The sequence below is a fragment of the Salvelinus namaycush genome, chromosome 30, assembly GCF_016432855.1.
Source record: "Salvelinus namaycush isolate Seneca chromosome 30, SaNama_1.0, whole genome shotgun sequence".
NCBI classification, from domain to species: domain Eukaryota; kingdom Metazoa; phylum Chordata; class Actinopteri; order Salmoniformes; family Salmonidae; genus Salvelinus; species Salvelinus namaycush.
Window position 1 is genome coordinate 33,712,510 of NC_052336.1, and position 26,936 is coordinate 33,739,445.

General features: G+C 42.2%; 1 protein-coding gene across 1 annotated transcript in view; it reads right to left on the minus strand.

The window, feature by feature from the left end:
- The window catches only part of LOC120025101 (MAM domain-containing glycosylphosphatidylinositol anchor protein 1-like), a 325,046-nt gene that overhangs the window by 40,259 nt on the left and 257,851 nt on the right, over positions 1 to 26,936 (minus strand). The window contains exons 12-15 of the mRNA XM_038969534.1: positions 25,304 to 25,481; positions 24,610 to 24,633; positions 23,379 to 23,531; positions 20,190 to 20,351 (exon numbers count right to left, since the gene is read on the minus strand). Coding sequence (XP_038825462.1) covers positions 20,190 to 20,351; positions 23,379 to 23,531; positions 24,610 to 24,633; positions 25,304 to 25,481 — 517 coding nt within the window. The remainder of the gene's footprint in view (positions 1 to 20,189; positions 20,352 to 23,378; positions 23,532 to 24,609; positions 24,634 to 25,303; positions 25,482 to 26,936) is intronic.

Sequence of the window (26,936 nt, forward strand, 5' to 3'; positions counted from 1 at the left end):
GTTTACTATCAAAGAGTGTGGGCACCAAGCAAAACGTAAATTGTGGAAACATTTAAAAGTGCTAACGTTAGTGTCAAGGGGCAAAGTCCTCCAACTTTAAAATGGGGACCAGTGTGAGCTGTGAATACTTTGTGGGCCGTGATGTTGTAACAGGTAGTAGCTGGGTCGTGTTCAATAGGCACAAAAAGGGAAGAAACTATCCAAAACGAGCAGGTCCAATAACAAACGCCTGTTTCTGTTTTCAGTTGCCCAACGTTTTGAAATCTTAACTGGGGATATCTGTCCACTGCTAGGGAGAAGAAAGAAAGAAAGAAAGGCTTGCTCAGTCATAGATACACAGCACAAAAAAGACAGGCAGACATGTGACCATGTCCCAACTCACAACATGTAGCTGTTGTTCAGCTACTTCTCTATGTAACAGCTGGCTGTGTCTATCACAAACAAAGCATCCAACACCATAAGTGAGCCTGAGTATTGCGCTGTAAATAGAGATGGTTCATTCGCTATTGACCTTCCTGATAGTCTGAACACGAGAAAAACTTAGAGCAAAAACACACACACGCACAAGCCCCTTCCCCCCCCCACACACACACACACACACACACACACAAACACACCCACACAAGCTCCTTCCCACACACACGCTGACACACTCCTTTCATCAAACACCCCGTCTCCTTCACAGTTCTGTCCCGACCCTGTTAATGGTCTAATGCGAAGCGCTATGGCCTTTTTCTTTATTTATTTGGCGAGCCTCCCACTCGGGAAGGGAATTTATCAAAGCTCACTTCACTCCTCCGCCCATCCTCCTCTCATCCCCCATCTGCCACGACAGGGTTACTGAGGGGATTTCTCTCTCTGTCTTTCTTTCCCTCCTCTCTCGCTCTCTCCTTCTCTTAGGGAAAAGAAAGTGGAGCCCTGTAAAATATTTATCGATCGGTTAAAGTAATGCAATAAAGCTTGTCTCTGAGATTGTCAGGTGGGGAGAGAGGGAGAAGGGCTAGGCACAGCTCTATCAGGCTAGCTGTCCTGTGGAGTGAGGAGCGGATGAGGAGGAGGCGTGGGAGGGCCTGTACATGTAGGTGCATCCTTCTTCCTAGCCTCCAATATGGCAGTTTGAGGGGAAGGTTTTCTAAGATATTTTGCTATGTGTACCGTACCTGGATGTACTAAAATGGACAACAAATGGACAAAGTACCTTTAAGAATATAACATCTAATTAACATATATATAAACTTTTTGTGCTTTTGCAATTCCGCTTTACCACACCTTTTTTTAAAGGAGTGGGGCAGTCATTTTTTTCAATTAGATAGGATAATGACAGATTGGTAAGAAAGGAGGAGAGATTATGCTGAAATAGCAGTGGACTGGATTCGAACCCATGCTGTAGCAGTTTAGACCCATTTTCCTGCCACGTCAGGAAAAGTTGGACACAATACGAAATCTGAAAAATCTTTGTTTACCTAGCAATGGATATAAAGTATTTATACACCGGGGTCGGTCTAATCCTAAATCCTGATTGGTTAAAACTGCTTTCCAGCTGGTGTCTATTCTACAAATTACCACCGGCTAAATCTATGATGCTTAAATGCCTATTTACTCTGTTCCATCTGTCTCATCAGCCCAGCCAGGCATTTATAAACTTGATCTCCACTATAAAAAGCATCTAGACATTATCTCACATTTCTTTTAGACTAACATTTAGTTTCCCACAGCGGAGATTTGTATAAACCTTGCTGTCTGTCTCTCCGACATTTGCAACATTGTCTCAATATTCAAATTAAATCTCCAGCTGTCCCATAGTAAGTGTCGGGACAAGACAGGCAGGCAGCGTTTCTCAGCCAGTCGAAATCTTGAATCAGCTGGCATACTTTTTGGGATGTATACAAAGAAATGTAAATTGAAAAAAGGTCAAATGTGCAGCTAGTTTGCAGTCTTTCCAGCTTCAGTTTGAAGTGATTGTGTTAGCTGTGCTGTTGGCTAGCTCCTCTGAACAACAGTGTCCTAACGAGAGAGCACATTTTCTATGCCAGGTGAAATCGCGCCTCATTAGCTCATTGTTATGGATGTAACCATATAAATGTCACTAGAGAACAGGTAAAACAGTTTCAAATGCGGCTACTTTGCTGTTATTCTGGCTGCACTTTTTGATGTGACTGCAAGTTAGCCATAGTTGACTAGCTAGCAAGCAAGGGATAAGAACGTTGCCAGCCAGTATGGCAATGGAACATTTAGAAGAAACGACTGGGTTGGGTCCATAGATACAGATCAAAAAGACAACCAAACCGATAGAACTACCAAACCGATAGAACGAATGACCAGCCGGCTTGGGTAGCAACTCTAGATTTGTATCGGGACTATATCTTGTGGCATAATTAAATAGTATTAGTAAATGAATCAAAATATAATTTTTTATGAAAACATGTCAATCATTATTTGAATAGGTTGGTAAACCATTTTAATGAGCTGCATTTGAAGTTGCATGTGAACATTTAAGTGATACTGCCTGAAGCCGGTGTTTGGAGGATATATTGTCACGGTTTGCCAACTTGTTAAGTTTGTCAAGGTCATTGCATGGGGTTGTTCAATGACATACATGTATTTGTTTGAAGTCTATCACCTGATGGTTTCAATTCAGAGAGACAAATAATAGTGTTTTGTTGAAACTAAAACTTTATTTACAACATAGTTGTAATGTAATGCACTGACACAAATTATTGATGATTGGTTGAAAGAAATTGATTATAAGAACATTGTTGGAGATGTACTATTAGATTTCAGTGCAGCCTTTGATATTATTGACCATAACCTGTTGTTGAAAAAAATGAATGCGTTATGGCTTTTCAACCTCATAAATGTCTGAATACACAATGTGGCAATCTAATAGAACAGAGTTTTCTTTAATGGAAGCTTCTCTAATGTTAAACATGTAAAGTGTGGTGTACCACAGGGCAGCTCTCTTTGCCCTCTACTTTTTCCCCCCCCCCAATGATCTGCCACTGGCATTAAACAAAGCCTATGTGTCCATGTATGCTGATTCAACCCTATACGCACCAGCAACCACAGCTAATGAAATCACTTCAACCCTAAACAAAAAGTTGCAGTCAGTTTTAGAGTAGGGGTGCAGTAATAAACTGGTCCTGAACATCTCTACAACTAAGAGCATTGTATTAGGTACAAATTATTCCTTAAGTTCTAGACCTCAGCTGAATCTGATAATGAATGGTGTGGCTGTCGAGCAAATTGAGGAGACTAAATTACTTGGTGTTACCTTAGATTGCAAACTGTCATGGTCAAAACATATTGATTCAATGTTTGAAAAGATGGGGAGAGGTCTGTCCGTAATAAAGGGGTGCTCTGTTTTATTCATGTTTGTAAAGATGGGGGGAGGAACGTCCGTGATAAAGAAGTACTCTGCTTCTTTGACACCACACTCCACAAAGCAAGTCCTGCAGGCTCTAGTTTCATCTTATCTTGACTTTTGTCAAGTCATATGGTCAAGTGCTGCAACGAAGGACCTAGTTAACCTCTTTGGGCTGCAGGGGCAGTATTGAGTAGCCTGGATAAAAGGTGCCCATTTCAAATGGCCTCGTACTCAATTCTTGCTCGTACAATATGCATATTATTATTACTATTGGATAGAAAACACTCTCTAGTTTCTAAAACCGTTTGAATTATATCTGTGAGTAAAACAGAACTAATTTTGCAGCAAACTTCCTGACAGGAGGTGGAAAATCTGAAATTGATGCTCTGTTCTAGGGCCTGCCTATAAATGTCCTTGATATTTATTAGAATACATGCACTTCATACGTCTTCCACTAGATGTCGACAGGCAGTGAGAGAAGAAATGAAGTGTATAACTTGATCTGGGGTCGAATAAAAGCTCTTTGTATGACGTGTCACCAGTTTCCTGTTTTCTGGAGAGCGCGTGAAGGGACCTGGTTTTGCCTTCTGATAAGCTGTCGTTATAGACGACTAATATCTCCGGCTTTGATTTTATTTGATACATGTGACAATATCATCGTAAAGTATGTTTTTTCAATATAGTTTTATTAGACTATTGAAATTTTTTCAGGACGTTAGGCGTGTTGCTTTGTCTGCGTATGTTCAGGAAGGAGAGCTTCGCGCCACTTTGCTAGCTTTCCGTGCTAATTGACTAGAGAAGAGGACATTCTAAATCCAAACAACGATTGTTCTGGACAAAGGACCCCTTGTACAACATTCTGATGGAAGATCAGCAAAAGTAGGACCCATTTTATGATGCTATTTCATATATCTGTCGAACATGTTGTACTAGTAGTTTGCGCCCAGATTTTGGGCACCTTCTCGCTATAACTAAGCTGGATGTCGTAATGAAGTTATTTTTAGAATTCTAACACGGCGATTGCATTAAGAACTAGTGTATCTATCATTTCCTATACAACATGTATTTTTTAGTAATGTTTATGAATAGTTATTTGGTCAGAATATGTGAGTGTCTGAAAAATATCCGGACGTTGTGGGAAAAAGATGCTACGTTAGCACAATGTATAACCACTGATTTCAGCTCTAAATATGCACATTTTCGAACAAAACATAAGTGTATGTATAACGTGATGTTATAGGACTGTCATCTGATGAAGCTTATCAAGGTTAGTCAAAAATTATATATCTTTTGCTGGTTTGTTACGATCGCTAACTTTTGCTGCTTGTAAATGGCTTGTGTTTCTGGCTATTGTGGTAAGCTAATATAATGCTATATTGTGTTTTCGCTGTAAAACACTTAAGAAATCGGAAATATTGGCTGGAATCACAAGATGCCTGTCTTTCATTTGCTATACACCATGTATTTTTCAGAAATGTTTTATGATGAGTATTTAGGTATTTGCCGTTGGTGTCTGTAATTACTCTGGCTGCTTCGGTCCTATTTGTGACGGTAGCTGTGATGGTAGCTGCAATGTAAAACTGATTTATACCTCAAATATGCAAATTTTTCGAACAAAACATAGATTTATTGTATAACATGTTATAAGACTGTCATCTGATGAAGTTGTTTCTTGGTTAGTTTGGTTGGTTCTTGGTTAGTTATGTTGGCTTTGTGCATGCTACCTGTGCTGTGAAAAATGTCTGTCCTTTTTTGTATTTGGTGGTGAGCTAACATAAATATATGTGGTGTTTTCGCTGTAAAACATTTTAAAAATCGGCCATGTTGGCTGGATTCACAAGATGTTTATCTTTCATATGCTGTATTGGACTTGTTAATGTGTGAAAGTTAAATATTTCTAAAAAATATATTTTGAATTTCGCACCCTGCACTTGAAGTGGCTGTTGTCATATTGTGCCCGGCTTCGGGCTTGCAGCCCAAAGAAGTTAAGCTGCAGCTGCCCCAGAACAGAGTGCCATGTTTTGCTCTTCATTGTAATCAGAGGGCAAATACTACGCATGCCAGTCTCTCTTGGCTAAGAGTTGAGGAATGACTGACTACATCGCTTCTTGTTTTTATAAGAAACAATGTGTTGGAAATTTCAAATTGTTTGCAAAGTCAACTTACACACAACACTGACACACACACTTACGCCACCAGACATGCCATCAGAGGTCTCTTCCCAGGTCCAGAACAAATTCAAGGAAACGTACAGTATTATACAGAGCCATGATTGCATGGAATTCCCTTCCATCTCATGTAGCGCAAGTGAACAGCAAACTTGGTTTTAAAAAACAAATAAAACAACACCTCACAGCACAATGCCTCTCCCCATGTGACCTACACAGACACACTACATGTTCATGTTTAAATGTATGTCAATCGTGAAGTATTTTGTCTGTAGTTTTTTTTTCGTTACGTGTCGGAACCCCGTAAGACTGGCTGTAGCCATTGGTTTCGGCTAATAGGGATCCTAATAAAATAAAATCGGCCTCACTCTACGGATTACAGCTAGGTTTTACACAGTCAAATGAAATAAATACATGTGTAATAAAGAACTGTACAAATGATACACTTGTGACATCAATATATATATATATATATTTTATAAATCAATATAGTAATATGAGATCTGTATGTAAAATATTTACATTTGACATTTTAGTTTTTCTGCAGAGGGACTTACAGTTAGTGCATTCGTCTTAAGATAGCTAGCTAAGTGAGACAACCACATATGACAGTCAAATATACAGAAGACGAACATTCCATTCCAGCCAAACAATGGATATATAGTGCTTTGCAACAAAACCCATGTTAATACACGTCTAAAATCTATTAATAAAAAATCTGAGAACAGTAAGCGTTTTGGAACGAAACTCTTCATGTGTTCCATGGGAAGCGGCTTAGTCGGCTAGCTGAAACCATTCAGCAGTGCTTATCTTTCATGTTCATTTAGGATTAGCTGATGTTCACAACAGACGGCGTGGAACAACTGGCTCACACTTGGAGCAATAACAAGTAACCTCGCTACCAGCGACCAGTGATTTTCAATGAAAGGAGACCCGAGGAGACACACAACAACTTAACTGTCAGCAGCGAGTGAGCTAGCGACCATCATTGAAAATGTCCCAATATTATGCACATTACAGCTACGGAATCGCAAGACAGCTGATTGGGGGAGGGAAGGTCTTACTAGTAGGCTTTGACATTGGCTAACAACAAAACTGCCATCATGCAAGCCGTTTGAAGGATACGCCCACAGGGGGTGATTTCAACAACTTGGGCCGGGATAACATTTCTGCTATGCATCATTGAAAGGCAACGTTATAGCGGTCGCGGAGATCGCATTCAAAGTAAACACTGTAGATGTCGGCTCAATCGGAAATGACCTTTAAACGTTCACTGTGCTATAACGTAGATCTTCCAGGGTCCGGATTGAATCCTGGCCTTGATTGCTAATTACTGCTCCAAGTCTGAGCGCTCTGTAAGACTACTGCAGATGTAGGATCTTAGTTTGAGCCAGTTTGATACAGCAAGAAAGTAATCATGGGTTGGTGCCCCCCCCTTGGGTTGTGCCGTGGCGGAGATTTTTGTGGGCTATACTCGGCCTTGTCTCAGGATGGTAAATTGGTGGTTGAAGATATCCCTCTAGTGGTGTGGGGGCTGTGCTTTGGTAAAGTTGGTGGGGTTATATCCTGCCTGTTTGGCCCTGTCCGGGGGTATCGGATGGGGCCACAGTGTCTCCTGACCCCTCCTGTCTCAGCCTCCAGTATTTATGCTGCAGTAGTTTATGTGTCGGGGGGCTAGGGTCAGTCTATTATATCTGGAGGACTTCTCCTGTCTTATCCGGTGTCCTGTGTGAATTTAAGTATGCTCTCTCTAATTCTTTCTTTCTCTCTCTCGGAGGACCTGAGCCCTAGGACCATGCCTCAGGACTATCTGGCATGATGACTCCTTGCTGTCCCCAGTCTACCTGGCCGTGCTGCTGTTCCAGTTTCAACTGTTCTGCCTGCGGCTATGGAACCCTGACCTGTTCACCGGACGTGCTACCTGTCCCAGACCTGCTGTTTTCAACTCTCTAGAGACAGCAGGAGCAGTAGAGATACTCTCAATGATCGGCTATGAAAAGCCAACTGACATTTACTACTGAGGTTCTGACTTGTTGCACCCTCGACAACTACTGTGATTAATATTATTTCACCATGCTGGTCATTTATGAACATTTGAACATTTTGGCCATGTTCTGTTATAATCTCCACCTGGCACAGCCAGAAGAGGACTGGCCACCCCTCATAGCCTGGTTCCTCTCTAGGTTTCTTCCTAGATTTTGGCCTTTCTAGGGAGTTTTTCCTAGCCACCGTGCTTCTACACCTGCATTGCTTGCTGTTTGGGGTTTTAGGCTGGGTTTCTGTACAGCAATTTGAGATATCAGCTGATGTAAGGAGGGCTATATGAATACATTTGATTTGATTAGATTAATCATGGAACAAGAGGAAATGTGAATTATTATGTGGATTATATTTAAATGGACATTTTTCTGTAGGGCATGATACATTTTAAGTTAGGGCAAATCTGTCTGAAATGTTAAAGATGTCCTCCCACGATTTTTTTACTTTTACTGTATAAATAGATTAAAGTACACACGCTAAAGGTAAAAAAAAAAAATTGAGCTAAATAGTGTTTATTTTAGACACACCTGCAAACTTCAACTTCAGTCCGTGATGTCATTGGCATCCCCCTTGCTTAAAGGAGAAATAGAGAATAAAAGAGGAAAGGCCCACCCTCCACTTGACATATCTGGACCACTTATTGAGATGCGCCTTTGTTAAGTAAATCAGGTGTTAAATGGGGTGAATAGAAGACTGGATTCCACAAGTTTTAGAAGCCTTTTTTAACCTTAAAGACACTACACGTTTGCATTTCTTGCAGTGCAAGAAAATTCTCATCAACAAAGGAGTGATCAAATTAAGATCATACATCTGTACGTCTGAAAACGTCTGACAAATTTTGGAGACTTGTTTTTCACTGGCTTTGTTAATAAGTTCAAAGGCTGCAGGTCAAAAGATAGTGTTATAACAAGCGAGAACAGTTCCCAAAAGGCAAGTTGCCAATGGACTAATAGTCTTGCGTTGCCATACCCCCATTCCCTTTAAAAGCATGGCAAGAGAGGTTAAAAATGCAAGTGCTGTGCCACACACACTCTGCCAATCTCCCACTCCTATTCAACCTTTGTCATGGTACCTCCATAATATATGACAGCATAAGAGATGGCCATATACATTATCATCATCATCGCTACTCTATTCTATTAATATCCACTGTGTCCTTCAAGTAGCGGGAATATGACATCACACGAGGGCTGTTTGTCAAGCCGCGTACAACGCCCTAATTGATAAAAACAACGATGCTGCATTTGATCTGTAGAAAACCCGTTTCTAAGGGACTGAAGTGCTAGATAACAAATTGTATGACCCTTAATAGTGTTGTGTTGAGAACTCTTGGAGGAACGCAACAATATGCTCCAGAGGAGGAGGGAGGGGAGGAGGAGGATGAGTGGGTGTCAGTGGTGGTGTCACAGTTCGGCTACTGTGCTTGCACAGTCCCTTAAAAGACATTCGCTTGAAAAATGAGTAAAAGTGGCAATAGTACTGTTTGTACTTTTTGATACGCCGTAGCCAATATACACTTCCACTTAAAAAGTCAGAATGAATCTAAGATAGCTCAAGAAATCTATAATTCATTTACGGATTTTTGCAGAGGAGATCTTAGATGTTTGGTGCAGTATTTCTCAAGTATAAAAATGTGCATGAGGATGAGTCATTGAATGACAACAGGCTCTTGATTGAAGAATCCCTACTGTTGACCAATCACTGATGAGGGGGCGTAGACATTGCTTGGGAAAATAAAAGCTGTCTCAGACAGCTGAAAAACACCTTGTCGAGGTCCAAAACTAACAAAAAAGTCAAAATGTCATCATAATATATGCATGAACTGTTCTGAACTGTTTTGTCTGGGAAGCATGCAGAAGCCTTTAGGCTCTCTCTCACGTACTCCCTTTCTCTCTGTCACTTTCTCTCTACTAGTTCTTTCCGTCTCCCTCTTTCTTTGTCTCATTCTTCTCTCTCCACAATTCACTTCACCTGTTTCTCTCCTTCTCCCTTTTCGGTGCCTCATTCTCATGTTTCTCTCTCCAATTCCTTTTCCAGTTTGTCTCTCACTTCTCTCTCCCTCCCCCTCCTTCTCTCTTCTTTCTACCCCCTCTCTTTCTTTCTCTTTTCCTCGTTTCTCTCCTTCCCCCTATCCCTCTCTTTCTCTTTATATCCCTCCCTCTCCCTCCATCTGTGTTAGAAGGGGTGATTAATAGAAGGTGATAAACAAAGTGATGATTCCTCGGCAGCCCTGCAGCTCTCTCTCTCTTGGCAAACCGGGACACTTCAAAATATTGTTTAATGGAAACCAAAGCTCATTAAATGTTGTTTAATGCTGCCGCCGAGCCTAAAGACACTGAAACAGGGCTTATGGGTAATTATGAGGAAGAGGGAGAGTGAGGGAGGGAAAGACTGAGAGAGAGTGTGAGTGTGTGAGTGAATTAGTGAGTGAGTGCTGAAGAGAACTGCAGGGACTCACTGGCTGTATTCCAATTCTCCACCCTTCTCCAGAAGTGTGCACTCGCTCACTCCCCCTCATGCATTTAAAAGCATTGGAATAGTCCTTACTGGTCCTTGGATTTGTCCATTCCTTTTAAATCCATGAGGGAGAGTGTACGAGTGTACACTTTGGGAGAGAGGTAGAGAATCGTAATGTAACCACTATATTTTACCACAAGAATTACTGAGATGGCGTGGCTCAATTCTAATGGAACTGTCAATCGAATATTTATCCGCCCGTCATGCCAGGATAGGTCAAGGTTGACAAATGTATATATTGCGTCACACTTATTAATGTGCAAAGTCACACTTCTTGATTTTAAGACAGGCACGGACTCCAACCGCCAACCAAGAAAAAAGTCAGACACCCTCCGTTGGTCCATCAGAACCCAATGAAAATTCCTTTCCCTCTAGGGGAATCCCCTTCAAATTAAAGACCCAGATTAATGGACTATTGTCTCTCCACTTTCATTTTCACTACCTGATCTTCCTCTTCTTCTAGGGTCGAGGCAGTCCGACTTAAAGAGTCAGCCCTTATTAATAAAGAATTACTTTAAATAAGGTAGAGCTTTAAGAAGTGAGTCGCTAATTCCTTGGATTGGAGGGAGGATCTTTCAGTAGTGTGTCTGGTGTCTGGTCTGGCATCCAGCAGAAAGAGATAATGGGAGGCAGAGAGAATGAAAGAAAGAGGGAGTGGGAGGGAGAGATGGAAGAACAAACCCTTTTGCAATTCTGTTAGCACAGCTGAAAACTGTTGCTCTGATTAAAGAAGCAATAGAACTGGCCTTCTTTAGACTAGTTGAGTATCTGGAGCATCAGCGGGTTAGATTACAGGCTCAAAATGGCCAGAAACAAAGACATTCTTCTGAAACTCGTCATTATATTTTCAACACTGTGCACTACTCCCTTCATAGAACAGCGCAAACTGTCTCTAACCAGAATAGAAAGAGGAGAGTCCCTGTAATCCTAGATTCAGATCATTCAGGCGAGAAAAAACATCACCCAGATAGGCCAGTCGTGTGAGAAACTCGTCATCATGCAAGCGGTCAGACAAGTGCAAATTAGGGTCAGTAAAGAAAACTTTAAGCTCGTCTCAATTAAAAACAAAAAACTGTCAATACTGTAAGAATATTGCAGATAAATGCAGAGTTCGAGAGAACGAGAGTACTAGAATTAATGATCAACAGGGAATTGTCAATGTAAATAGGAGTTGGGTTTCAGTTCAACATCTGTGGAATATCACTCCTGATTTCAGAGCGACGTGTGCTACGTGTGCCACGTTTTCATTGGTCTGTACAATGAGTCGAGAGTAGGATACTTGTTATTTGGCCATTGGCCAAGTTGTACTGCAAGGACTTCTGATTGGTCAACCCCAGGCTGGGGTGGGGGGTTATACATGGAATCCTGTTCCTTTTTTCGGTGGAGAAAAGCTGAGGACAGGGGAGACTGAACATCTACCTCCCAGCATAACCTCTTGATTTGTCCTCTCTGAATAAACCCATTTTCCTCCCCCTGATTTGCTTTGGAGTTTGTGTTATTGAAGAATAATATAAATTGCTAACAATACTTTGCTCTTTGATAACCAGCGCACTTCTGTATGTTGTAAAACTGTTACATGGTCGCTGCCCACATGATTGCATAATGCAGAAAATACACGAAAGTTCAGGGGCCTTGCTTTAACAAAGTTTACCATTTTCACTGTAGTGTCCAAAACATATTTCAAGCTATCAGGCATTCCCTTGGCATACCCCCAGGGGTATGCGTACCCCAGTTTGGGAATACCTGCCCGAATGCATACAAAAATGATTACACACCTCGGCCTAAACATCAGCGCCACAGGAAACTTTCACAAAGATGTGAATGATCTGAGAGACAAGGCAAGATTGGCCTTCTATGCTGTCAAAAGGAACATATAATCTGGCACACCAATTAGGATCTGGCTAAGAATACTTTAATCAGTTGTATAACCCATTGCTCTTAATGGTTGTGAGGTCTGGGGTCTGCTCACCAACCAAGAATTCACTAAATGGGACAAACACCAAATTGAAACTGCATGCAGAATTGTAACGTAGACACTGTGAGTCGAGTAGCAGGTGGTAAGTTTAACACAACAAAGAACAATACAACATCGGCGTAGCGCTTTAACATGAAACAGAAGCAATACCGCCTGGGGAATGAACCTAAGCTCCCTTAAAGGGGAGGTAATGAGTGAGGTAATGGAGGTCAGGTGTGCCTCATGATGAAGTGCAGGTGCCCGTAATGATTAATGGCAGGTACACGTAATGATGGTTGTCAGGACCGGTGGTTAGTAAACCGGTGATGTTGGAGGGGAGGAGCGGGTGTAGAAGTGACACGAGTTCTACAAAAATATCCTGTGTACAATGTAAAACACCAAATAATGCATGCAGAGCAGAATTAGGTCAATACCCGCTAATGATCAACATCCAGAAAAGAGCTGTTAAATTCTACAACCACCTAAAAGGAAGTGATTCCCAAACGTTCCGTAACAAAGCCATTACCTACAGAGAGATGAACCTGGAGAAGAGTCCCCTAAGTAAGCTGGTCCTGGGGCTCTGTATATAAACACAAACAGACCCCACCGAGCCCCAGGACAGCAACACAATTAGACCCAAACAAATCATGAGAAAACAAAAAAGATAATTACTTGACACAATGGAAAGAATTAAATAAAAAAAACTGAGCAAACTAGAATGCTATTTAGTCCTAAACAGAGACTACACAGTGGAAGAATACCTGACCACTGTGACTGACCCAAACATAAGGAAAGCTTTGACTATGTACAGACTCAGTGAGCATAGCCTTGCTATTGAGAAAGGTCGCTGTAGGCAGATCTGGCTCTCAAGAGAAGACAGGCTATGTGCACACTGCCCACAAAATGAGTTGGAAACTGAGCTGCACTTCTTAACCTCCAGCCAAATGTATGGCCATAGAGACAAATATTTCCCTCAGATTACACACACTAACAAAGAATTTGAAAACAAATCCAGTTTTGATAAACTCATATCTATTGGGTGAAATACCACAGTGTGCAATCACAGAAGCCAGATTTTTGACCTGTTGATGCAACCAGGCAACCAGTGAAGAACAAAAACCATTGTAAATACAACCTATATTTATGTTTATTTATTTTCCCTTTTTTACTTTAACTATTTGCATATCATTACAACACTGTATATAGACATAATATGACATTTGAAATGTTTTATTATTTTGGAATTTTTGTGAGTGTAATGTTTACTGTTAATTTGTTATTGTTTTTAAACTTTTGTTTATTATCTATTTCACTTGCTTTGGCAATGTTAACATATGTTTCCCATGCCAATAAAGCCCCTTGAATTGAAAGAAAGAGACGAGGGAGGGGGGAGGGGGGTAGAGAGAGAGAGAGACCTAGGCCAAAACTTTCAGGACTGTGGAACTGGAAGAGAGGTGTGATTGTCAATGTGATTAAAATGTCAAAAAAAGAGAAATAAAAGTCTTATCTGAGTTTTTAGCTACTATCCCGCCTGCTGTGTACCAGAGTCCTAACGCCTGCCGAACACCTGCCCTCTCCGTCATTAACAGAATAGCGGGAAAACAATGCCCGACAGGCAGGGGCGAAGGACACTGTCTACCATTGTCCTAGATAGCTAGCTACTAGGGGGTTTATCGGCGGGTGGCATCCAACGTTATGGTGCATCACCACTCCCACCTGTGTACCGGAATCCAAGCGTATAGAAGTATAAACAGGGGTTCCTGCCGATGCAGGAATGCACACATGCAGGAACGCCCCGAATTGCGGGCCACAATTGCACCCTTCTCCGTCTTGCTACTATGGAGGAGAGAACGGTGGAGACTCTAGAGACCAACTCTCAACTCATTGCCCTCATCTGGCAGATGCACTCCACCCCTACGGTACATCCCAGGGACACACTGCTTAGTGTCAGGGTGGCAGATTGTGTTCCCTGACATGCAGACACCGGCTGATTGATGTAGCACAGGGCCCTTTCTATGCACTTGTTTATCTTCTGGTCACACTGGATCATCCAACTCCTCTGCTGTGCGATAATCAGAGAAGATCAATGTTGTCCCAGGAAACATTCGGATGACCACCTCTAAATCTACGCATCTGCTGCACCAGTGCCGCTCCCTTTGTGCATCGCAAGTCGTTTCCACAGAGGTGGATGACTAGGATGTCAGGGGGAGAAGTAGCACAGGCCCTCTGCTTGTGCAGAACACGCCTTGCTCTCCGAGCCACCTAAAGTGATAGTTAATGAGTAGGCTACATGTTGATTATTTGTATATTTTCTAGGAGCTTGCTCGATTGTCTTGTTAAAAGAGATTAGGGAATTTTCCCAGTTTACTCCATATTGGCTTAAAACCTTTTCTCAATAGGGGGGCGCTGTTTCCACTTTGTAAAAATTCGTTCCCAAATTAAACTGCCTCGTACTCAATTCTTGCTCGTACAATATGCATATTATTATTACTATTGGATAGAAAACACTCTCTAGTTTCTAGAACCGTTTGAATTATATCTGTGAGTAAAACAGAACTCAAGTTGCAGCAAACTTCCTGTCAGGAAGTCAGAAATCTGAAATCGGGCACTCTGTTCCAGGGTCAGTTTATTAATTTGCATGTAATCTATGAGTCGACATGCACTGCATACAATTTCCCCGAGATGTCAGTAAGCAGTGAGAATTGGAATGGGGTTGCTAGGTAGATCTGAGGCCGTATAAAGGCTCTTGGAACCGGGGGTGCACTCTTTTCAACGTTCGTCATGACGCAAGACAGACCTCAGGAATGCATTCTGAAAAGCTCTCGTTATAGGAGTTAGATTTATCCGGCTCTGATTTTATTCGATATAGGTGTTAAAAACATCATAATGTAGTTAATTTAAACCGAGTTATATCAGTTTATATCAGTATATTGCGGTTTTCGGTATTTCATTTGTGCTGCGTTATAGTGAGTTGGACACGTCTTCGTCACATGGCTAACGTTTGCTGCTAATTCCAAAGTTGAAGACGACAATCTACAACCGAGCAACGATTCTTCTGGACAAAGGACAACTTGCACAAGATTCTGATGGAAGCTCATCAAAAAGTAAGAACTATTTATGATGTTAATTCGTTGTTCTGTTGAAAAATGTTACACTACTATTCCGCCATTAATTTCGGTGCGGTCTCGCTTTAACGCACGCTGTATGTCGTAGTAACGTTAATTTTAAAAATCTAACACAGCGGTTGCATTAAGAACTAATGTATCTTTCATTTGCTGTCCAACCTGTATTTTTTAGTCAAGTTTATGATTAGTTATTGATTAGATTAGGTGCCTCTCCCAAGATTTCTCCCGACATTTTGTTGGCAGCTTGGCTACTATTCTCATTGTATAACCACGATTTGTGCCGCTAAATATGCACATTTTCGAACAAACAATATATGTATTGTGTAATATGATGTTATAGGACTGTCATCTGATGAAGTTTTGAGAAGGTTAGTGAAAAATGTAATATCTTTTGCTGGTTTATTCGCTATCGCTGACGTGCATGAATCAATGCTGCTGTGTGGTTGGCTATTGTAGTAAGCTAATATAATGCTAAATTGTGTTTTCGCTGTAAAACACTTAAAAAATCTGAAATATTGGCTGGATTCACAAGATCTTTGTCTTTCATTCGCTGTACGCTGTGTATTTTTCATAAATGTTTTATGATGAGTATTTATGTAATTCACGTTGCTCTCTGTAGTTATTCTAGTTGCTTTGGTGAGAGTTGTGATGGTGGCTGCAATGTAAAACTATGATTTATACCTGAAATATGCACATTTTTCGAACAAAACATATGCTATACAATAAATATGTTATCAGACTGTCATCTGATGAAGTTGTTTCTTGGTTAGTGACTATTTATATCTTTATTTGGTCGAATTTGTGATAGCTACCTATGCAGTAAAAAAATGGTGGAAAAAAAAGTTGTGTCTTTTGCTATCGTGGTTAGCTAATAGAAATACATATTGTGTCTTCCATGTAAAACATTTTAAAAATCAGAAATGATGGCTGGATTCACAAGATGTGTATCTTTCATCTGGTGTCTTGGACTTGTGATTTCATGATATTTAGATGCTAGTATTTACTTGTGGCGCTATGCTAGGCTATGCTAGTCAGCTTTTTTACTGATGAGGGTGCTCCCGGATCCGGGATTGTGTGCAACTAGAAGTTAATGGGTTTCTGGTTGTTCACATCCCTCTGGAAAATCAGATGATAATATTAAATAAATACTAATAACTACATTATTTCTGTTGCCATTTGTCATTATCGTGTATTGTTACTTTTATCGCTGTGTTATGCTGTATTATAATGTTGCATAACAATGTTGTATAATCACCTTCTAATGTAAAAACCATGAAAAAAAAAAAATATATATATATATTAACTGCACATCACATTGCAGCCCAAATAAATGCTTCACAGAGTTCAAGTAACAGACACATCTCAACATCAACAGTTCAGAGGAGACTGCGTGAATCAGGCCATAATATTCATGGTCGAATTGCTGCAAAGAAACCACTACTAAAGGACACCAAAAACAAGAAGATACTTGCTAAGGGCCAAGAAATACAAGCAATGAACTTTAGACTGGTGGAAATCTGTCCTTTGGTCTGATGAGTACAAATTTGAGATTTTTGGTTCCAACCGCCGTGTCTTTGTGAGACGCAGAGTACGTGAACGGATGATCACCGCATGTGTGGTTCCTACCATGAAGCATGGAGGAGGAGGTGTGATGTAATGGGCATGCTTTGCTGGTGACCTTGTCAGGGGATTTATTTAGAATGCAAGGCACACATAACCAGATTGGCTACCACTGCATTCTGCAGTGATACGCCATCCCATCTGGTTTGTGCTTAGTGGGACTGTCATTTGTTTTTCAACAGCACAATGACCCAACACACATCCAGGCTGTGTAAGGGAGAGTGATGGAGTGCTGCTTCATGGCTGTTGGAAAAGCATTCCAGGTGAAGCTTGTTGAGAGAATGCCAAGAGTGTACAAAGCTGTCATCAAGGCAAAGGGTGGCTACTTTGAAGGATATAAAATACATTTTGATTCGTTTAACACATTTTTGGTTACTAAATGATTCCATATGTGTTATTTCATGGTTTTGATGTCTTGACTATTATTCTACAATGTATAAAATAGTAACAATAAAGAAAAACCCTTGAATGAGTAGTTGTGTCCTAACTTTTGACTGGTACTGTACTCCACCCATCCTATACCAAGGTTACCTGGCACACAGTTTTTACCTAATACAGTAGCTATGTTGGTCTATTGTAGATAAAAACAATGTGCATTATTTGTAAAAAAAAATGTAACCTTTATTTAACTTGGCAAGTCAGTTCAGAATAAATTCTTATTTTCAATGATGGCCTAGGAACAGTGGGTTAACTGCCTTGTTCAGGGGCAGAACAACATATTTTTACCTTGTCAGCTCGGGGATTTGATCTTGCAACCTTTCGGCTACTAGTCCAATGCTCTAACAACTAGGCTACCAGCCGTCCCCGTACATGCAGGTTGCTCAGGATTCAAACCTTCTCAAACAGCTTAATTCATACTCTTCAGTGGAATAATGGACTTTACAGCATCCTGCTATTAAAATAATGTATATGTGACCCGATTCAGTAAACTAGGCATATGTCGCAAGTCACGACTTCACAGGAGAGCCGTTTGAACGTAAAACATTTTTTTTAATCAAAATGCATTTTTTGGCAGAAATGCCTTCTCGAACATGTATGCCATCTGTAAATACGAATACAGTTGTTAAATGACGAGCCTTGCTGGTTAAGCCACAGAAAAAGTGAGCAACCTTCCCACTAGCCAGGATTGTCTGAGATAATGAGTGGGCTGGACATGCTGAGAGAGGAGTTCGGATTGGTGTACCATTTTCAAGGCTTTTGTCTATTTGAGTTCGTCAGTCTGTGTTGGTAATCCTGTCGAACGCGGCTTTAAAAAAAAATGTATTGTGTAGTGGAGCTGCATAAGTGTTGCTCTCCACTTTCTGGAGGATCAAGTTTTTAAATCAGTGGAATTAGAGTATGATAGCTAAAGAGATGGAGAAAACCCCTGTTTCCGGATTACATCTTCAAACTAAGGGCAATCTTGGTATGGCATTCCTGACAGGGAGACACGTCCATCATGCATGATGATGTATACTGGTAATAATGCATACCTTTAGCTAGCTACATTTTCAGATATTACACGTTTCAAGTTGACAGAAAGTGGTTTCATTTCAAGCTAAAGTGTACTGTTAGCTAGATAGCTAACGTTAGCTGGCTGGCTCCCTAGCTGACGTTATTATTCACATCCAGCTCTTTCCATGACATAGACTGATCAGGTGAATCCAGGTGAAAGCTTCAGTCAGTGTGGCTGAAGGGGAGGAGACAGGTCAAAGAAGGGTTTTTAAGCCTTGAGACAATTGAGACATACATTTTGTATGTGTGCCATTCAGATGGTGTATGGGCAAGACAAAATATTTACGTTTCTTTGAACGGGGTATGGTAATAGGTGCCAGGCGCAAGTGTGTCAAGAACTGCAACGCTGCTGGGTTTTTCACGCTCAACAGTTTTCCGTGTGTATCAAGAATGTTCTACCACCAAAAGGACATCAAGCCAATTTGACACAACTGCTGCAGGATTATTTTCCTCCTGCAACAAAATGGGTCATATTAAGAGCCGACATCTGTACTATCCTTGTGAGGACTTCTGATTGTAAAACCAAAAACACACACACACACCACACACACACACACCCTCCACACCCATAAATCACCAGGGCCCGGTTGTTGACGTAGACGAAGTGTGCCATGAGATCTATACACTTGATAAACCCATCCGATAGCACGCACTATGATGAACCACTTCCCAAGTGACTGATTGCGTCACACCCCCTCTCGTAAATCACCCAGCGACACCACCTCTGGCCCCTTCTCTTACCACCACCACCCTGCCCTTGAGAAGTACACACACACACACATGCAGGAACACATACACACACCCACAAACTGACAGACAAACTGTACACACGCATGTGCGCACACACACACAAACACACACACATGCACGTACACACACAGATGGGGTGTATCTGAAACACACTCTACAAGTGGAGTGTGGTGGAGGTGGGCTTTTGACAGAGGAGAGACAACGCTTATGGTTCTGATACTGATAGTTTTCCCACTATCTATGTCATTGTGCTTATTGTCATCTATTGTCCAGTCCTAGTTTGACAATGATATAGTAAGCATGCCAACTTTTCCCTGGCAAGGTAGACATTCATACATGTGTCTCACGACAGCAACTAGGGCTATGCCAGTTTTCCCTGTGTGTGTGTGTATGTGTGCATGTGTGCATGTCAGTTCGTGCATGCGTTAATGTGTGCCACGTGCGTAAGAGCATGTATGTCTGTCTGCCTGTGTGTGTGGTTGTGCCTGTGTGTATGTACTGTATGCACATGCTTGTGCAGGCATGTATGTATATTTGTGTGTTTGTGCATGCCTGTGTGTGTGCGTGCATGCATGCATGTGCATGTGTGTGTGTGTGTGTGCGCATGTGCGTGTATGCACGCGCCCATGTGTGTGAAGCTGAGTCGGCTGTGGCATCATCTGTGCCAGGTGGAGGGGTGAGGTCGGCAAGGCCACCTGGTGAGGGGAGCAGTGTAGGGTAGTGTGTGCCAGCTGTGCCAATCTTGGCGATGTGCCGGGGAGCAGTTGAGAGCAGTTGTCCCTGATGCGACATGGGCAGAGAGGAAAGCGCTGACACACACACATGTGCACAAATACAGATGAGCATTCACTCAACCACTCATTCATTCACCTCACTCACTCAAACACACAGACCCCTCACTGTTGCATGAACCCCTATATTACAATAGCATTTCAACACTGACCCTAACAAACTCACAAATGGCAAAATTTCAAAATGGTGCTAACAACATTAGGGCCCGGACTAGGACTGCCATAGATTGGGAGTAAGGCCCTGTGATACTAGCCTCCTATCAGGGGGTGTACTTGTACGTCAAGCTGCCTCACACTACAGAAACAGTATGGCTTGGACAAGGCTACTTACTCTTTCTTCTGAACTGATGTGGCTCAGGTACTCACCGATGTGCTTGCCCTTCATGTGGTAGAAGAATGAGACACAGTAGGGGAGACGACCGGAGCCCTTGGGGCCTCTGGCAGCAGTAACGTTGAAGAGAGGGGACAGGAGACGGGCATTGTCCCCAGCGACCCGGGGACGAGAGGCCTCGATGTACATGTAGTAACCTAGAAGGGGGAGAGGGGAGGGAGAGACACATGTGGTTAGAGTCAGTGGTTTTGGTCCCATTTTACATTTGGGTTTATTTGTAAATCCTGGTGAATTCTGCATGCCGCAAATAGGTATGACAGTTGTAAGTGCTATGAAATAATGTACATCTATGTTACTCAACACAAGCGCCAAAGAAAACGCCATCCCTCTTTGTGACTGCAGCATCAGAGATATCACATCGCTGGACATTTTAATTATGGCCATCTGTGGTACTCTGTAGATGATGTGTTAATCTCACATATAAAAATTCATATTCTGTTAGCTATTCTGCTAATTCTGTCCTAATCTTGTAATTGCGGCCAAAGCATAAATTGGAGGGGAAAAAAACACTTCAAAAACCTTGTATCTCAAACAGACCATTAAAAAAATGCTTGCTATTTCCTCATGTACACTGAACAAAAATATAAACGCAACATGTAAAGTGTTGGTCCCATGTTTCATGATCTGAAATAAAGAATCCCAGAAATGTTCCATACGCACCAAAAAAATGATTTCTCTCAAAGTTTGTTCACAAATCTGTTTACATCCCTCTTAGTGAGCATTTCTCCTTTGCCAAGATAATCCATAAAATAAAAGGCCACTTTAAAATGTGCAGTTTTGTCACACGACACAATGCCACAGATGTCTCAAGTTTTGAGGGAGTGTGCAATTGACATACTGACTACAGGAATGTCCACCAGAGCTGTTGCCAGATAATTGACTGTTCATTTCTCTACCATAAGCTACCTCCAACATCGTTTTAGAGCATTTGGTATTACATCCAACCAGCCTCACAACTGCAGACCGGATGTAACCACGCCAACACAGGACCTCCACATCCGGCTTCTTCACCTGCGGGATCGAGGGGAGGAGGTGCTGAGGAGTATTTATGTCTGTAATTAAGCCGTTTTGTGGTGAAAAACTAATTCTGATTGGCTGGGCCTGGCTCCCCATTGGGTGGGCCTGGCTGCCAAGTGGGTGGGCATATGCCCTCCCAGGCCCACCCATGGCTGCACCCCTGCCCAGTCATGTGAAATGCATAGATTAGGGCCTAATTCATTTATTTTGAAGTACTGATTTTCTTATATGAACAGTAACTCAGTAAAATCTTTGAAATTCTTGCATTTATATTTTTGTTCAGTATAGTATGATATAATACTCCTGAGGATGAGCTGGCCAATCAGTGGTCTAGAGGAGGATGAGCTGGCCAATAAGTGGTCTACTTGCATGAATATTTTTAATGACCGGTATGCACACAGCCAATACAATGCAGGAGTGGCTTCGGGACATGTCTCTGATGTCCTTGAGAAGCCCAGACTTGAACCCGATCGAACATCTCTGGCGAGACCTGAAAATAGCTGTGCAGCGATACTCCCCATCCAACCTGACAGAGCTTGAGAGGATCTGCAATGAACAATGGGAGAAACTCCCCAAAATACAGTTGTGCCAAGCTTGTAGCATCATAACCAAAAATACTTGATCCTATAATCGCTGCCAAAGGTGCTTCAACAAAGTACTGAGTAAAGGGTCTGAATACTTATGTAAATGTGATCAAGGCAAAGGGTGGCTACTTTGAAGAATCTCAAATCTCAAATATATTTTGATTTGTTTAACACTTTTTTGGGTTACTACATTATTCTATATGTCTTATTTAATAGTTTTGATGTCTTCACTATTATTACACAATGTAGAAAATAATACAAATTAAGGTAAACCCTGGAATGGGTAGGTGTGTCCAAACTTTTGACTGGTACTGTGTATATATAAATATAAAATAAAAAAATGTATACACTATATATACACCACTTCAAATGATCGGATTCAGCTATTTCAGCTACACACGCTGCTGACAGGTCTATAATATCGAGCACGCAGCCATGCAATCTCCATAGCTAAACATTTGCAGAAGATTTGGCCCGTACAGAAGAGCTCAGTTTCTGTCAACGTGGCACCGTCATAGGATGCCACCTTTTCTACAAGTCAGTTCATCAAATTTCTGCCCTGCTAGTGCTGCCCAGGTCAAATGTAAGTGCTGTTATTGTGAAGTGGAAACGTCTAGGAGAAACAATGGCTCAGCCGCAAAGTGGTAGGCTACACAAACTCACAGAGTGTGACCGCCGAGCACTAAAGCTCGTAAAAATTGTCTGTACCACTCACTACTGAGTTCCAAACTGTCTCTGGAAGCAACGTCAGCACAAGAACTGTTCGTCGGGAGCTTCGTGTAATGGGTTTCCATGGCCGAGCACCCGCACACAAGCCTAAGATCACCATGCGCAATGCCAAGCGTCAGCCGGAGTGGTGTAAAGCTTTCTGTCATTGGACTCTGGAGCAGTGGAAACACGTCCTCTGGAGTGATGAATCACACTTCACCATCTGGCAGTCCGATGGACAAATCTGTGTTTGGCGGATGCCAGGAGAACACTACCTGCCCGAATGAATAGTGGCAACTGTAAAGTTTGGTGGAGGAATAATAATGGTCTGGGGCTGTTTTTCATGGTTTGGGCTAGGTCCATTAGTTCCAGTTAAGGGAAATCTTAAAGCTACAGCATACAATGACATTCTAGAGGATTCTGTGCTTCCAACTTTGTGTTAACAGTTTGGGGAAACCCCTTTCCTGTTTCAGCATGACAATGCCCCCGAGCACAAAGCGAAGTCCATACAGAAATGGTTTGTCAAGATCGGAGTGGAATAACTTGACTGGCACGCACCTCAACCCCATTGGACACCTTTGGGATGAATTGGAACGCCAACTAATTATGGCTGGCATTGGTTACATCAATTTGCCACAATATCAATGTTGCCAGCTAAGTTTTGTGAGGGGATAGTAAGCCTAAAAGGCTATCTGAATGTGCACATGATGGAAGTAAAAAAAATTATGCACTGACTGTCATGTGACTAAAACTAGATTAAGATTAAGTCGACTGATAATAACTACAACTAACGAAAAAAGTAGCTGCCAAAATTAACACTGCTTAAAGGGATGTGTGTACATTCCAGTAACATACCTTCTTTGTTTCCACTCCTGTCCATCTCTGGGCCGGTATTGGACGAGCGCTTGGGGTTCTGGGTCAGGTGGTTCTGTCTAGTCCAATCAAACTTGTCGCCCCGGTCCTGGGAGAAACCACAGATGCGCTCGTCCTCAAAGCCACAGACGTGGTCTGTTGAGAGAGAGAGGGATAGAGAGAGTGTGAGAGAGAAGGGGATATAGAAAGAGCGAGAATACAGAGGTTGAAGAGGATGAGCAATAACATTGATAGCGACAGAGACACAAAGAAGAGAGGAAAAAGAGGCAGAGGAAATAGGGAAGAGTGAGGGATCAAAGAGAGAAGAGAGACAAAATTGCGACACATTACCAAGACATGGTGAAAAAGAGGGAGAGAGGGTATGAAAAGAAAGGACAAAAGAAAATATTATATAGGTGGGGAGAGTGAGAGGAGAGACAAAGTTCGAAGTTTTAAAATGACCAGTGAATCACTTCAAGAACCTCTTTGCATTCCAGTAACAATTCTCTGTTTGTTTCATCTCTGAATCACCCAAACTAACTAAAACGTAATACAATCCTCCAACTATCCACAAGGTTCCTACCTACCACAACCATCACATCAATGTCAACCCATTACACATAGCCACTGCTGGCTGTGGTATTCACTAAGCATTGTCAATGGAAGGACTATGATACATTGCAATTAGGCACTCCATTTATGCTCTACAGCATTAATACCCATCAAAAGCGTTAACATTGCTACATGTTAAACAGGCACACACGCTCACACAAACACATACTCATACAAATTACGCTAGCCACACACTGTCAGCCGTTGACTGTAGGTACATTCCAAATTTGCACCATATTCCCTACATAGTGCACTAGTTTTGAACAGGGCCCTTGTCAAATGTAACGCACTAAATAGGGGATTTGGGAGGAAGCCTGTACCCCATTCACATTGGTGTTATCACAGAAACATAATCTATTATGATTCATGTCCCACTCAGCGACGTACGTGCACTTCCTCAATTTGTTTTCTGTTGTTCTCCAATCTGCGTGGTTGGAGAAAATGTGATTTTAATTGCACTCGTTTGGCGTCACTCTCCACTTCCCCTGCCTGAGCGGCGGTGCAAGGCGTAATTGAACCAAATTGCCTGACGAGATGAGAGAAACAGAGAGAGGGCGGAGGGGGGAAAAAAGGAAGAGTGAAAGAAAATGGGGGGGGGGGTAAGAAATAAAGATATTCTTACCTGAAGGTCTTGGGTAAATGTAGGCTGTAAAAAAGGAAATACACATAGATTATCACTATATCCTTTTACATAACTGTAGAAGCACTCAATAAATGCCAAAATGAACACAAAACGGGCCTACTTGGGGCCTCCCGGGTGGCGCAGTGGTCTAGGGCACTGGTCTAGGGTGGTCTAGGGCACTATGTAGGGAATATGGTTCGCGCCCAGGCTCTGTCGCAGCCGGCCGCGACCGGGAGGTCCGTGGGGCCACGCATAATTGGCCTAGCGTCGTCCGGGTTAGGGAGGGTTTGGCAGGTAGGGATATCCTTGTCTCATCGCGCACCAGCGACTCCTGTGGCGGGCCGGGCGCAGTTCGCGCTAGCCAAGGGAGCCAGGTGCACGGTGTTTCCTCCGACACATTGGTGCGGCTGGCTTCTGGGTTGGAGGCGCGCTGTGTTAAGAAGCAGTGTGGCTTGGTTGGGTTGTGTTTCGGAGGACGCATGGCTTTCGACCTTCGTCTCTCCCGAGCCCGTACGGGAGTTGTAGCGATGAGACAAGATAGTAATTACTAGCAATTGGATACCACGGAAATTGGGAGAAAAGGGGGTAAAATAAAATTTAAAAAAACGGGCCTACTTGGTCAGTTATTGATTATTATTATTAGTATCATCAGAGTGGCCATTTTGGCTCCAGGCGCAAGCAAGTTACTACTCACGCTCTGAGTACTGGATGGTGCGACTGACATAGTCTCCGGTGCTGTAGGTGGTGATGGGGGCCAGGCGGATCTCATAGGAGACGGGGATCTTCAGGTCAGTCAGGGTGTAGGACATGAGGCCGCCCTTCACGGGCTCCTTCTTGTCGATCTGCTTGGAGAACATGTTCACCTGATTCATCTTGTCATTCTGCTTAATCTGGGGGAAACAGAGAGAGAGATAGAAAAGAGGGGAATGGTGAGAAATGGGACCCAACGAGAGTGAGTGAGAAATGGGACTCAACGAGAGAGAGAGAGAGAGAGAGAGAGAGAGAGAGAGAGAGAGAGAGAGAGAGAGAGAGAGAGAGAGAGAGAGAGAGAGAGAGAGAGAGAGAGAGAGAGAGAGAGAGAGAGAGAGAGAGAGAGAGAGAGAGAGAGAGAGAGAGAGAGAGAGAGAGAGAGAGAGAGAGAGAGAGAGAGGATTTTCCAGAGAAGATCCAGATCTCAGGGAATTAGACCAAAGTTCTCAATTGGTACAAAATTACTTAGGTTTAAAAATAAGCTCAACTGGACACCTTAATGAGGCAGTGAATGAACTTAGAGAGCAAGCACGCAGGGCATTCTACGCCATTAAAAAGCAAATTCAAATTGAAATACCTATTAAAATTTGGCTAAAACTAATTGAATATGTCATTGAACCAATTGCACTTTATGGCAGCGAGGTGTGGGGTCCACTTGCAAAACAAGATTTCATCAAATGGGACAAACATCCCATTGAAACCCTGCATGCAGAGTTCTGTAAGATTCTCCTACATGTCCAGAGGAAAACTACAAACAATGCATGCAGGGCAGAATTAGGCAAATATCCACTAATAATAAAAACTCAAAAAAGAGCAATTAAGTTTTGGAAACATCTAAAATACAGTGACCCCCTCTCATATCACTACCAAGCCCTGCAATGGCAAGAGCTGAGCAAAGAAAAGAGTCCCCTCATCCAGCTGGTCCTGGGGCTGAGTTCACAAACCTGTTCTACAAACACACTGAAGCCTCAGGACCAGAACATCCAATCAATCAGGATAAACCAAATTACAACACAGTCAAAACAAAACTATATTGCTTATTGGGAAACACAAGCACAAACACAAAGCAAAATGCAGTGCTATCTGGCCCTAAATCGACAGTACACCGTGGCTAAATATTTGACCATGGTTACTGATCAAAACCTTAGAAAAACCTTGACAAAGTACAGGCTCAGTGAGCACAGCCTTGCCATTGAGAAGGGTAGAGACAGGAAAACCTGGCTCCCTGTAGAGGAAAGGCTGTGCAACCACTGCACAACAGCAGAACCTGCATTTCCTGACAAAATGTAAAAAATATAAAACAATTAGATAGTGTCATTTCCCCAAATTTGAAACTCTTATTCAAGGTTTCAAAGACCTCTCTGATGAGAGTAGGCTACCCGTCCTTTTGCGGGAGGACGCAGAGAGCTGTGGGTTGGCAGCGCACTACATTGCTGCCTGCCATAAGTTGAGGGACAGTGTCTGACAGACCAATCAACCTGCACATGTCTTCTACTGTATGTTTATTGTTATTGTTCAATGTATGGTTATTTTGACACTTGGTTATTGTTGTTACTGTTGTCCCGTTGACAATTTTG